The following is a 15535-nucleotide window of genomic DNA, read 5'->3' as shown; positions in this document are numbered from 1 at the left end:
TAAACTGGTAGAGTTTGCTGGGGTTGTGATTAGGATTCCCATCATTGAACGTTGGTCTTCCATTCACTCAGTCAGCCACCAATTTTCTCCCTTTGGACCTCCGTGGACTCATCGTTGATCATTCTGCTTCAGTCTTTTGCCCAGTAGAGGTGGTGTGCAATCTTTGCCCTTGGATGGTCCATCACTTCTTGGTGACTCATCCATGCTTTGCAGTTTCAGTGTAAAGAGCCAACAACGTACCAATTATTCTGCGGTGTTGGTGACTTGAGGCCTGACTTCAACAATAGTTGAAGATGACTTCTTGAGAGAAATACAAGGTAAGGAATTAGGGAAAAGTTCCAGGCAGTTAGTTCTTGACTGGAAATTTGATTTCAGGTTCCAACTAATTGCTTTCTTTATCCTTGTCTTGTAGGCAGTAGTAAAGGCAAAGGAAAAGATAGGGAAATAGCATGATATAAGATACTCTTGCTCTTGACCCTGATGATATGAAATGTTTTTTCTCTTGAAGAAAAACAGTATTAGACTTTGATACTGATGTAAAACTTCTCGACCAAAAATATTTTATTGCTGTGAAATTGAGTTTGGCTTTTTGATGGACTTGGTTGAAGAGGTATTCTCGTAGAAAATGAAGACTGAATATGTTGAGAGGTTTTGTTGTAGATGCATTCTCGACAAGGAAGATGAGTTGGGTGTTTTAGAGGTGTGCCTTGCCATGGAGGACTAAGGTTGACATATATGGGGATTTTCCAATAGCAGGTAGTGGTGCGTATGTGGCCTTGTCACCCATGCTTGTCAGGAATAGTGGTGTAGTTAGAATAGTGAACTTTACGCATTTTAACTTTGCCAGAGATATTTTGACAAAGTTATCCTTGATTTCCAAAATGCTGAGATTGTGTTTGAGAAATGTTGACGAGCTTTATTCAGGAAAATCTGGCTTTTGAAATTCAGAGAGCGGTGTCTCTTCGATTTTTTAAACAAGTGGTTGTGTTGTCTCTCATTTTATAAATGTATCAATTGTATCCAACATGCACGCTTTGAAAATTACCCACCTGTGAAAATTGTCTTTGTTGTATTTTTGAGATTTCACTTTATCCAACCCTTTTGTTTCATCATTTTTGAAAATGGCTTGCCTATCCAACCTTTATTTAGATTTGAGTCTCGGAGGAAATTCACACGTCCCACTTCAGGATAATATATGGTGTTCGTTCTTCTTATCTTCTAATAACCCTCTTATAGTTGGAGACTGTGTGATGAGGGATGATATAACGGCTACAATAGTAGCTAGGAACCTTCTCACTCCCAAAGACAAAACAATACTTTCAAAGAGGTATGATGAATTGGTCATTCAAGACTCTTTAGCTTTCAGTGTTCAATGTGCGGGTTCTGTATCCAACATGGGCTAACGCTTACTTGTTCGAACTCGCCAAGTTGAAACATTAATGGCTGAGGTGGCAAGTCTTAGACAAGAGATTAGAGGGCTCAAGCACAAGAATAAAGAGTTGCATAAACTTGCAAATATTTACTCAGTGAGCATGAAAAGGAAGCTCGACCAGTTGTAGGAATCCGAAAGTCGAATTCAAAATGATCACCTAAGATTCGTGGCTAGACTTCGAAGGCAATTGATGCCTTCCCTTTCTAGTGTTTTGCCAGGTACTAAGGCTTCACATGAGCAACCTTTGTGAAGGCCCCCCATTTGTTTGTTTTTGTAGTTGCAACTCATATGTATGTGTGTGTGTGTGTATAGGAAAATTCTTTCTCTTCTGGTTTTATACATGCCTGAAACTTCTGGTTTAGTTTGTTAGATATAGGAAACTATAGAAACTTTTGGTTCCATTAATATGAATCAATGAGCCTTTAAGCAAAGATGTTTTCTAATATATATACTTCCAAATGAATTCTTAGGCATTATGAATTCATGAAAGTATCTCTTGTGTAAGATGTCAATGGTCACAAAATTGGGTTTTGCTAAGTTCATTATTTCCTTATTCCCAAAATGAAGAAATTTAGGTATGATAAAAATTGCGATAATTAACTCATACCACATATAACACATGTCTACACAAAATGTTAGAAGTTCAAGTTCTTTACATTATTCATATTTTGAACTTCAGGTCAAAACAGTATTCATATGGACTCGAAACTTATTCTCAATATCGACATCATTTTAGGTTCATAGTTTTGGAACTCATGCCCCTACTTAATATGTACACGGATTAAGGAACTCATGGTCCTCATTTACATGAATCAAGGGACTTATGGCTTTCATTTAATAGTCTATGGACTAAGGCGCTTATGGCTGTCACTTTAATTTAATTGAGGAACTATTGTTCTCTCTATTGATTCAAAAACTTCAGGTTTTCATTTGATCAAGGAACTTTGGGTCCAATCTTTTTTATATAATGATGATCAATGAACTCCAGGTATGATCTTTTTTAATGGTGGAACTTTAGGTCCAATCATTTTATATGATCAGGATTAAGAAACTTCAGGTTCTAATCTGATCAAGGAACTTCGGGTCCTTTTATATACTCATCATAAAATATAGTACACTAAATAAATTAAAACAATAGGTAGTAATTCCAGCTATGGTAAATAAATTGCTTTTAAGTAAATAAAACTTGTGACAAGGGCTAAGGGCTTTGATTCAGCGTCATTCACATAAATATCAAAGCTTAAAGTAAATGGTAATAATTCCATCCACTGTAAATAAATAGAATTTGTGATAGGACTTTAAACCAGCACCATTCACATAAATATGCCAAAACAGAAAAGGCAATGATTAAGTCTGCATCTTTTATTTTTTATTTTTTTTCTTTGTCAGCCACTTTCTTTTGTTTCATCCTTTTTATTTTCATTTCACAGTTTTAAGTCCCTTTAGTTACCCAGGAAGTAATAGTAACAATAAGTCCCAATTGGTGTTCCTCCTCCGATGAGTTTCGAAAAAATCAAAATGGTTCCCATAAGTTTTGGAGTCAAGAGTAGTGCCTGCAACTTATAAGAAGATCAAACCGTTAGATTTGGCTCAAAGTTTAGTATGATATGGATAGGAAGATACTGAACAACTTTCATGAAGAAACAATTTCGATCTGAGCTACTGAAAAAGGAGTTTTGGTACTCATAAGATGGCTGTCTAGTTTTCTGCGGAATTGAAAACTGGCTTGGTGTTTCAGACATCTGCAATGATTGCGCCATTGGAATATTCTGAAAATTTGATATGTCATAGGTATTGGGCGGACGAACAACCTTCAAGAAGAAAGTATCTCAATCCGAGGTCAGAAAATTAGAGTTCAGAGGTTGTTTACACGGCTATCAGATTTTCTGCCAATAATAATAATAGTTATATAACCAAACGTATATTTACTTTAAGAAAATTAGTCATACAAAGATATGAAGATGAAATGAAGTAATTTTCTTATCTGTGAGATTCCAGCCAACAAATGTGAGATAGGTTGTGCTTCATCGAATTTATGGCGTTATGTATTCTACCGGCACAAGAGCTTCTCGTGCTGATAACGTATTGTAAAATCGACAATATGTGTACAGTGGAATAAAGTAAATAAGACATAATATTTATGAGGTTCGGCAAGTGTGCCTACGTCCTCAGGCAACAGTAGTACTTTCTTTCATTATCTGAAATAATAAGTTTACAAAACAACTTTCACTATTTTCTCTTTTCTCTCTAGCCTGGCTCATTGGTAATTTATTCCGCATCTCCCTTCTTTCCTCTTCTCTTCCTTTTCCTCCGTGACTCCTCCTTCTTTCCTCTATATGTTTTTCTCTCTTTCTTCTTCTTCTTCTCACTTTTTCCTTCCTCCGTATGCTCTCATCTTATAGGCAAAAGATTACTATAGCAACACTATTCACTTTACAAACTTTCCTAAAATGAATAGTGAAATATTGTGCATGAATAGTAACCTATCTGTTTTTCTTCATATGAATAACAATCCATCTGATTTTTCTTTGGATGCAAAATAACAAACTATTCATGTGGGCCATCCATATATTATATTACAAAATTTCATTCATTCTTTATATCTTTCCTTCCGTAACACCACCCTTCTTTGTCCCTCCTTTCTCCCATGTATTTTTGTTTTATATCTCAAAACATAAGCGAAAACTAAAAATGAAATAGTTTTCAAACGATCCTAACGTTTGGATTCTTGAACTGTTATGTAAGCAAGTAGTCAGTTTATTTATTTCTTCTCGTTTGTTTTTTATACAAAAAATGTATTAGTATATTGAGGAGGTGGAGAAAAAATTGGTATTGAAGCCATTCAGAATAATCGAATCTAAAATCTCTTACTTATTAGTACTGAAAAAAAAAATACTATTGGACCACAATATTGTGGGTTTTAATTTTATGTTATTAATTAAAACCCTGATAATTGGTGTTGACTCCCACCTTGCTCCTTTGCCTCTTAAAAGTTAATTTGAATCTTGTAGAAAGATTTTGTACTCTTTGGTCTCTCTCTCCCAATTTTAAATGATAATAAATGAGTCGATATATGCATGTTAACATGTTATACAAAATTTGTTCCTCTCTCTCTAGTTTAGATATGAGTTGTCTCGAAGGATAAATTGCTTGGCCCTGGCATCTGAAGGCAGGCCAAGTCAATAAAGGAAGGAAAGCAAGGCTAACTCCTTTGGAAATTTGTTGTATAGATTCAAGTTTTAGGTAGTTTTTTTTATTTTTTATTTTTTTATTTTTTTATTTTACAAGTCAACATGAACATAAAAGGCAATAGGATAAAAAAAATTGAGTCTTTTGAGCTACTTTGTTCACACTTCTTTGTCTCAAAAAAGGAATGGAGATAAGTAAAAAAAGGAAAATGGGGCGTCACAAGTAGGCATTCTTACAATCGGAAGAAACCACTAGCTAGCTAGTCTCCCAAGGTCACGCACACGTTATCATGTTGATTAGGTGACCCCATTCAATATCATACAACTTTCCTTCGGGTTTGAACGCAGTGACAAATTCATGATTTCTCTAAGTATTCATAATAGCAGTTCAAATTCTTACGGGAAATGAATCAATTCTGGGTTAATTGAATTTTCTGATAACAACAATCATGTATATCGACCATACATTCAGAATATGTACTAAAACCAATGGTCGACATTGACCATATATTGACGCATATTCATACTTAAAAATATGCAGTTAACCACAACGTAGGAAAACTTTATATTTTATGGTGGAAAGCTTGTGCATTGAATAACAAATATATTTGATGGAGCTGGTATAGTTTTGGTTAATCCTCAAACTAATGACTAATGCGCTACAGATGTGCCTTGCTCCAAAACAAGTACTATATATACATGAAAACTGATCAAAATCCTCTGCCCTTTGAAGGGGAGGGAAGGCTAAAGAGTAATATTAGTGGGTTCAAGCCAATAAACTATTGCAGTGGGGTTCCTGAATCAAGTCCAGACTTAGCTCAAACTCAATACTGTCCAGAAAGATAAGTCGGTGATCATGGCCAACATAGCCACCATAGATGACCCACAAGACTAGCAAGAGGCCACAATTGCAGCAGCTGCAATATCAGGTCCAATGGGATTGCAGGAACAATATAGTAGTTGACCAGTTTTGGTGTGTAATCAAAATACACAGAATCTGAACTTGGGGACCGCAAGTTCATGCAGAATTTATGGGGTCAAATGATGATAGAAATAAAGCGCACATATATATATATATATATATATATATATATATATATATATATGTATTTCACTGTGTTTAGTCGATGTGGATTTTTGTAAGGATATGATTGTGATGTCCCAATTTATATCAATGTAACAACAAAAGTCGAGCACTAGACAGAAAAAGAAAAGTTGCACCTTGATATATTAAAAAATAAAGCCAACAAATGCTCATTATACTTCGTTCTTAAATAGTGAAGTCTATCAAAGATGTCTTAACTTAAGTACATATTTTCCATTATTCTGTCCCTCTGTTGGATATATATCAACAATCTGTGATAAAAATATATATGCTAATAAATAATAAATGCGAATAGGAAATTAACAAAGTATGAACAACAAAATAATATTGAACATAAATATTGAAGATCGAGGCTTGCATACCGCAATGTCCTTGATATAGAAATTTCGTCCCTACTCAATGCTTGTAGTTCTACAGACGTCTGCTTCACTAGGATTCAACGATCAAATCAGAATTCCAGCATCGGAAAATTTTACTTCGGATTATAGAAGAAGAATTTTTTTTTTTTGTATTCTAAATGGCATGCAGATGGATGTATATATAATATGATTATGCTTGTTCGTAACAGGTATGAGGAAGAGATGCATCGAGACATCTTCTCAGAGGGGTGTTTTCTTTCTGCGTTTTTTCACACTTCAGACTTCATCTGAAAAGATGAGCCTATTGGTAAAAAAATAAATAATTAATTAAATTTGAAATTAATTAAAAATAATTATTTAAATCCGAAAATAATTAATTAATTATATATTAATTAGTACATCCCAAAGCCCAACCCCAAGGGTGAGCCTAATTTTAGTCTCCAAGACCTATCACTCCAATCACTTTCTATAAGGGACAAAGCCTTATAAATTGAGGAAACCTTTTGGGACTGACCAATGTGGGACAATGAAATTTCTACTAAAAATTTCCAACACCCTCAACATCCCCCCAACTTGCCTAACTATGAGTGCACACCCTCTTGGACTCTTAGAAGGTGTTGGTCTAGGAGGAGGGATTAAATGGAATTGATCAATATTGAAGAAATATGCGAAACGTAAATCAGTATAGTTTATAGGTCATATTCTCCAATTGTGTGATATGAAATAAAATAGTAAATGATATTAACCAATAAGGAGATGTCAAGTCCAAAAATAAAATAAATATAAGCGGTTTAGGTGGTTTCTAAAGGTCAAACAAAAACCAAACCAACATGTAGTGGTTCGGTTGTACTTTGATAATATTTCTAATAATAAATTCCAATGCAAAATCACTGAGATTGGTTTGATTTGGTTGGTTTGATCGTTTCATACGGGTGTTTTTGTTCAACTCTCTACTTAATATGATACTGTAAAGATCAAGTCTCTTAAACTGACCGGGTGTGGTTTGTCTCTTTGGGTAGAGAAACACCCTCACATTTACAACCTTACATTATGTATAACATGATGCCATATTGCTTGAACAAATCCGTTATTTTGAGTACAAGACATTTGTAAATGCAAACTAGCTAAGGTGTTTTTATCCCTTATTCTTTCATGAACATAATTAGATGCATGACAATTGAATACAATGATGCTGGAATACCCTATCTAAAATTTAACGTTTGTGTTTATTCTCTGTTTTGGACCGATCCACTTGACTGATTAATTGGAAGCTTGCTTGTCCATTAAAATATAAGCAGTTGAGGGGATCCTTCGGAAATCCGAATGAAGAAGAGATCAACTGTTAAAACTAGCTGCTAAATGGACTTGGACATGGATTGATGAATACAGTTGGGCCAGAACAAGCCTGATCTTGCTGCTCAGTAATCCACCGAACCAGATAGTTTTCATGCTCAAATGTGATGCTTTAATGAACTTTTTCTATGAGAGGTGCTCTCATAAAACGGTGGTCCGACATGACAAACATCTATTGATTAGTTGGGATAATTTTTGAACATGAGACAAATATTTAATGAATCAGTGACACAACTAAAACTAGGCATTGGTTTCAAAAACAGTGAATCTCTCCTTTGATTTGTATAGTGCGAGATTTTTGCTTCCACGTCTATATTAATTTGAGTACTGTTTTCTCATGTGGAGATTAAGTTGTGATGTTCCTTTCATAATTTAGTTGAAACATTATTTAAGCAGTGGGACATCTGTAGGGGCCAATGATACAAAGAGATTTAGTCATTTCATACTTAGGTAATTGATTTGTATGAGGTGGGGATACAAATTAAGATTCCTGCAATAGCTGGAAACCAACACTACGCATACACACACCAAACTCACATCAGAAAATACAGTTTTATGCTTGCTTACTAATATTAAACAAGGGTCCAAGCTAGGTCATCATATTCATTGCTAGCACTAATGAATTGTAGGTATACAGAGGATGTGAAACTACCCCGTTGCTACAATGGCTTAATTAAGATGGTTACTTTTTAAGCATGCTTGGCATATATCTGCAGTCATAAATTAATTACTAACCAGCAAATTTTAACCCCTAGAATGAAATAAAATAAAATATATGATATTGTTGAAAAAGGCAGCCAACAAGTCTCATAATAAAATCCAATTCTAGGGTAACACTGTCACTTAAAGTTATAATAATTCACGTATTATATATGATATAGGTGTTGATAACATACATATTTATATATTAAATTATGTTCATGATAAATGATAGACATTTAATAACACAAGTGAACTGTAATACTACGTGACATCTTATATATAACACAAAGTAAAGTAATATTCATCACATCAAGAGTTTCACTATATATATTAACAATACTATAAGTAGAACTCATACTTACAAAGTTTAGACATATTTACAATATGGTTAACTAATTAATCATCATCATATCCCTGGTCAAGGACAGAGAGATGCACTATGTAAGAAAGTAAAAGAGAAAAAAGAGGTAGTATAACTAAAGAAGGAGCTGGCAGACAGAAGCAAGCCCAGGACGCTAATTGAATATTATAGCAAAACAGATTAATTAATCAAAGTGGCATAGATGCATGCAAATAAAGGTAGGTAGAGCTAGCATGACCACAAAGACTCTCCCATATTGGCCTGATCTACTATGTCCATAGAAAAAAAGGACTTGGTGGTAGCCGTTTGATGGTTACGATGATGATGAGAATTATCAGGTGCCATCTTTTGGTCTGGTGAGCAAGTAGTCGTTGAAGCAATAGTAGTGGTAGTAGGGAATTGGCCCATTCTCATGTGCACCACCTCAGCTTGTGCAATGGCCAATTGGGTTTGGAGGGCGTCGATTTGTTGTTGTAAAGATGATATTGCTCCAACACAACCGTACACTGGATCCCGGACTCTTGCATTTGCTTCATACACCATGGAACTCACTGCATCACTGCGTTGGTGCTCTGGTAATTCCTAAGTATGCCCATCAATGATGTCAATGAAACTTCATGTAATCTTAGCAAAGTAGATGTGATAGAATAAAACCCTAGCTAGAGTCCTTGTCCAACATGTATTGTAATTAAATGTAAATTCAGCTTTCCTATTCTCTAAGGAATCCTAATTCTTTGAAGTCCAACACCTGAGATGTACATATAAGAAGTTTATCCTGGGAATGAAATCTACAAATTCAATTCAATTCTACATGGTATCAGTTTCTTTTCTAAATGTCTAGGTCTCTTTCCTCTCCTTTACCGCGCCCTATCCCTTATAAACCTTTATTTTTCCTTCTTGTGCCGCAAGCGCCCCCTAGCCACTTCTATGAAGTAATAATATTTGTGTAGACAAGCGCTTGAGAAAATGAAAAAGAAAAGAAGAAAGATCTTCTTGGGTGAACTATTTTCACACTCTAAAAGGTTTGTATGATTTTGTTCGACAATGTCCCTGATTGACATCAAATATTGCGATAAAGCGAGACATTGATTGGAAAAGGAATAAGAAATAAGTTAAGCGACGTCAAACATATAGCTGAAAAAAGAAACTACACACACACACACACAATAAACATGTATTCTAATTATATAAATAATACATCACATCTAGGACAATACTTGTGTTTCTCCATGAAAAAATGTATGTATTTCATTATTTGCAAATTACGTATCTTCACCGTATCAACTTCATAATTGGAACCATTCATTTTCTTAATCTTTATTTGAAAATCATCCCTTGAAAAAATTATTCGAATTGGAGGACATTTATGCATCCAAATGTATTAAATAAATGAACAGTTTATCATGAATACGTTACTTGATACTTACACTGTCGATTTGTTCTATACATTTGAATGGCTAAACGATCTCTGATTCAAATGATTTTTCGTAGGAATGATTTTCAAATGAAGATTAAGAAATTGATGAATGATTTTGATTATGAAATTTTACCGATAAATATACATCATTCGCAATGAGTGAGATACATGCATTCCCACAAGAAAACAGAAGTATTACCATCCATCTAGTACTGAAAACATCTACCTCTATCTATAAACTAGTTTTTAAATTACCAAAAGTGTAATTATTTATAATATGTGCATGTTAAAATAATTAAAAAAATCACTATATAGCTCTTTTCTAGGTTTTATGTAAATCAATCTATCAATGGAATCAGCACATTAAATTCAGTTGTATATGTATGTACATGCGACATACACATATTATGACATACGTATTTATTACCAATTCTTCTTGGTCCTTCATGAGGCCACGAGCACTTGACCATGGCCATTCAAAGAAGCCGCGAGTATAAGATGTCATCGTGACATTATGATTGTGTAATATTTATGTTTTGAATTTTATTGAAACATTACAATATCTAATAGCTTTTACTTAGCCAAATAAAGAAAAGAATAAACAAAAGACAAACAGAATACTTACGCAGACAACAGATTTATCCTTTATCGTCATGTGTCTGCTCTCTGTTGCTTGATCAAGAAGTAATCAAAATTCTAATTACAATTAAAAAATTTCCTTTTAATTGCTTTCATATACAAATGATTCATGAATTTGAGAAACAGTTGCTTATTACTACTTTTCGAAAGAAGAATGATCAATTTTCTTATCAACGGCGGTTTTCAACTGTATTTAACCACTATAACCGAGTAAAGGTGGAAGAAAGAAATGGAATAACATATCCTTTTCGCTTTTTTGAATATTTTCTTCCTAAAATAGTAACAAAGTATCAAATTCTTTGATAAAGATTCAAAATAAAGTAATAGCATGAATAGCAACTCATCCTACCAAGATAATAGATTTTTCCTTGGATGGAACCAATATATATATACAAACAGGCTTATTTGTAGCAAAGGTTCATAAATTTTAGTGAACTCATATTAGTTTCTTTGGTCATCCAATTTAAAAATGTGTTGACTATTGGCTATTTTCACTAACACCATCTTTGTTTTTTGTTAAATCTATAGGTATATTAGGAAATTCAATTTAACTTCAAAAAACCATAGAAGAAATTGAAAAACAAATGATAATTTATAAATTAATATCTAAATCTTAAAAGCAAAATGAAATTTGAACTATAAAAAATAAAAAATGAAAATGGTTGGACTTTAGCAACTTAAAATATTAGGCAATGCGATTTCAAAGTTGGTAGGAGATTGAAATGTGGATTGGACTTAAACAACCAACCAATCACATATTGACCTATGAAAAAAATGCATATGTATTCAATTTTCTTACACAACAAAAACTGGTTTTTTTAGGTTTTTTTTTTTCTTTCTCATTTTTCCTTTTCAAATTCATTTTAGTTATCTAAGATAAAGTTTCTAATACACTCCTAAATTTAATAGAAAAATAAATGATGTTCGTGAAAAGGGCTAATGGTACAATACATTTCTAAGTTTGAAGACTTAAAAAACTAATATAAGAGTTCAAAGACTAGAATTAAACTATAAGTAAAATACAGAGACTATTGCTACAATTAGCTATACAAATATTTCTAGGAGATATCGTCTGCAAATCAATTACTTAAGGAGATGAGGAAATGGTCTTTTTATAGTTGGAGTGAAAGAAGAAAATTGTTTCATAAGACCCAGAAATGAATCATCTCCAGATCCCTTCCATCAAATCCTTCCCATCAATTAATCTGATCCTTTAAAATTTGATCAAACGATTACAAATAAGAGCACATTTTAAAAGTTATAATAACTTTAACTGTTGGATCAAATTTCAAAGACCTGAATTATTTGATGAAAATGATTTAGTGGAAGGGATCCGATGAGTATCGTTTTCCATAAGACCTTACTTTCCAAGTGGGGTATCAATTAGCCATCTTGTCAAATACTTTCTAGAGATAATTTAATTCTTTAGAATGATTACTTTTCCTTTTTGTTTCTCGCATTGCATGCTTTTTCCTTGCCACTTGCTAGGTTCATCTAATTTTTTTCATCAAACAATTCAGATTTTTAAAATTTGATCAAACGACTAAAAACACGGGCTCACTTTAAAAGTTATAATAACTTTAGCCGTTGAATTAAATTTTAAAAGTCTGAATTGTTTGATAAGAAATATTAAGTAAAAAGAATCCGAGAGAATCCCTTTCCCTTACTATAGCTACCTATAATGTATGGGGTTCATCATTATAAGACATCAATAAGAGAAAGAATAAAAGTGCTTTACATGCGGGTCCGGTATATATGCATGCCATCTCCTTCAGCTGTGATCTTACAAATCTTAGTTAATCTATGGCCAACAACTCAAACATTGGTTTTACCTCCTAAAACTGATAAACTAATAATATCAGTATATTTTATGCTTTTTGGATCTAGTACTACAATTTAACCCTAAACTCACCCTACATGCTAGCTACAATAGTTCTGATGACAAAACAAGAAATTAACCAAGAAAAGACATGTTGCAATGTCCTTCTCAAGTCACTTTTTAATTTATTTTAGAGTTGACGGCCTAGAAGAGAACTGATTATTTTGAGTGAGGAATTTTTGACTGTCAAGAGATTGAGGTTAAGTTATTAAGGAATGGATAAAAAATTGGTGGATAGAAGGGATAAGAAATGTCCTTCGATTGTGAGAAAGACATGTGAGGTAAATTTTGTAAATGACTCTCAAGTAGGAATTTACAAATCTTTTTTATATGTCTTTGTAATGCTCATGAGGGGAATTCGAATCTCCCTTATCTAACATTTTATGATTAGTTCCTTAATAGCTTTGACCTCAATTCCTTAAGATTTGGAAATCCTTCACCCCAAACATAGTTAAAGGTGTTCCTCAAAGCATTCTCGAAATAATTTCATAAAAATATCTGATTGAGGTAAGTACTGCCTTAGTTTTAGTTTATGTGAGAAGTTTATTACCTATCCAAAGCGGTAATTCCGTCTACTATATTCTTTGTAAAGAACTTCAATATACAAAATAAGATAAATCGTATATTACCAGACAATTCGATATATTATGTTGTGTCTTTTTAGTTATATAAAAAAATGGTTTGACCCATTAACCTTCATAACCCTAATAAATTTCTCTCTCCTCCACTGAAACCTCAAGGACATTACATTGTCTTACTCTGGACTAGACCTTTGGTAGAACAAATTTTTATTTGAATCTACGATTTAGATTGAATTTTTCCCAAATGTCATGAATCTGGTAAGACGCAGAAGCCATAAAGAATAATGCTACGTATATATTGCACAAACTAATCACGTACGTACGTCTAGATAGAGAGAGTTGAACCTGTAGCATCTTGTTGACATTGCTAGCACCAAAAACCTTGTGGACACTGGCAAACTTCTGGGGCTCGTCAGCTGGAAAATAAGGAGCAAAAACACAGTCCTGAGCGCATCTCCTTCGCAGAAGTTTGCATGCTGCGCATGGAGACATAGCACCTTGTTTTCTACCAGTCTCCTTCATTTTTCCAGCTTTTTTGGGGGGGGGGGGGGGGGGGGGGGTGGGGGTGGTGGTGGTGGTGGGGGGCGGGGGCGGTGTTGGGGTTTGTTTTCCCTTACAGTTCAATTACAATTATTGGGACCAATTGTAAAAAAATAACCAAAAGAATCAAGATGTACTGTTGACTGACAAAAAATAAAATGGAGGTAGATTAATTGGTCAAATATTGACGGGTGTGAGAGAGGGAGGGAGAGGGGGCTTGAGGTGAAGTCGTGCAGGAGGTTATATAGAGAGGGGTAGGTGACAGAAAATCTTGGGAGGGTCCCAGAAAAGAAGAGGCCCTAGATTTTGTTGGACAAAACATCGTTTTAGATAAGATCTTTAGCCCCACCGCAATAATATAATTTTATAGGGTAAATTATATTTTATCCTTTTAGATTTGGAATCAATTTTAATTTTTTATAACATCTTTAAAACATTTCAATTTCATGCATTTACTTATCATTTTATTTCAATTTCATACATGTGTTAGAAAATCTGTTATGTAAATCGTTAAGTGATGACGTAGCAAATATGGGATCCACATTTGTGCTGATATGACTGTCACATTTGTGTCATGTGGCAAAAAAATGAATTTATTATGCATTTAAAATATAATATTATTTACCCTATTAAAAAAAAAAAAAAAACTAACCCAAAACCCTTCCCTTCCGCCCACCCCCCCGGGACCCACTTCTCCATCTCCTCCCTCTTCACCTTCCATCCCTTCTCTGTCCCTAAACCCATTCCTTCCTCTTCACCCCCACCTTTCCTTCAACCCCCCACCTCCTCCACAATTCCCTCACCGCACCCAAAACCCTAAATAGTTGTAGCTGCACATATGGGGGTCGGAGGACTAGTGCTTGAAGCAGAAGAGCTCACCTCACTGGCACCAAAATCCGGTCAACCCGACCTTTCATGATTTCTGACACCTATTCGGCGATTAGCTTGATGTCGTAATCTCTGACACCGTCGTCTTCTGGAAAGTCTCAGCTGGGGCCTCGAAGCTAAAGGTGGGTCAAGGGTGAAGAGGAAGGGGTGGGTTTAGGGGAGAGAGAAGGGATGGGAGGTGAAGAGGGAGGAGATGGAGAAGTGGGTTGCGGAGGGGGGTGTTCTGGGTTTGTTTTGTTTTTTTATTTTTTATTTTAAAGGGTAAATAATGCATAAATTTTTTTTTTTTTTGCCATGTGGCACAATGTGGCAGCCATGTCAGCACAAATGTGGATCTCATATTTGCCACGTCATCACTTAACGGTTTACTTAACAGATTTTCTAATGGATGTATGAAATTGAAATAAAATGATATGTAAATGTATAAAATTAAATTCTTTTAAAGATGTTGTAAAGAATTGAAATTGATCCCAAACCTGAGAGGGTAAAATGTAATTTACCCAATTTCCTAATTTTCATTTTCTTTTTCCTACATCGTCTGTATAAAGCTTTTATTAGACTATAAATTTACACAGATTTGTCATGTTGGAGTTTCATTCTGGATTTTAATAGATTCCGTCTGTGTTTTGTAACCGACTAAATAGAAAGTAAAATATTAGTGGAGACTATCGTTGTAGACTATCTTGTGTAAATTATATGATGTGCGATTGATGGTTGGATTTCTGTTTAGTGATAATTTAAAGAAGTCTGTCTGTCATCAATTGCTAGTACATCACCTCATTTATTAATTATATTTTGATGTTTTAATTATTTATTTTTTTCTTCTTAATTTTAATGTATTAATTATATTTCATTATAATTTTCATTTTCATTTCATTCATCATAATATATTTTGTTTTAAACATTTCGATAAACTAATTTGTGTTATACATTATATTTTGATATACTTTGTCCTTTTCATTTAAGTACATTAATTCATTTAATATATTTAGTATATTCATTTCGGTACATACATTTAGGTATATTAACTCAAAGGTAATTTAGTCAAAAGTCAATAAAAACTTTACTATTAAGCCATTTATCAAATTATA

General features: G+C 33.8%; 1 protein-coding gene across 1 annotated transcript; it reads right to left on the bottom strand.

The window, feature by feature from the left end:
- Window positions 1-8434: 8434 nt before the first annotated feature.
- Window positions 8435-13582, bottom strand: LOC137730307 (LOB domain-containing protein 4-like). The gene is made up of 2 exons (XM_068469376.2): window positions 13362-13582; window positions 8435-9082 (listed from the first exon to the last, which is right to left on the bottom strand). Exons 1-2 carry the CDS (start codon window positions 13536-13538, stop codon window positions 8729-8731), a joined length of 531 nt encoding a protein of 176 aa, XP_068325477.2. The 5' UTR covers window positions 13539-13582; the 3' UTR covers window positions 8435-8728.
- Window positions 13583-15535: the final 1953 nt, after the last annotated feature.

This window comes from Pyrus communis, chromosome 10, assembly GCF_041283825.1.
Source record: "Pyrus communis isolate YQ-2024b chromosome 10, ASM4128382v1, whole genome shotgun sequence".
In the NCBI taxonomy this organism is placed as follows: Eukaryota; Viridiplantae; Streptophyta; class Magnoliopsida; order Rosales; family Rosaceae; genus Pyrus; species Pyrus communis.
This window is presented reverse-complemented; position numbering and strand designations above follow the sequence as displayed.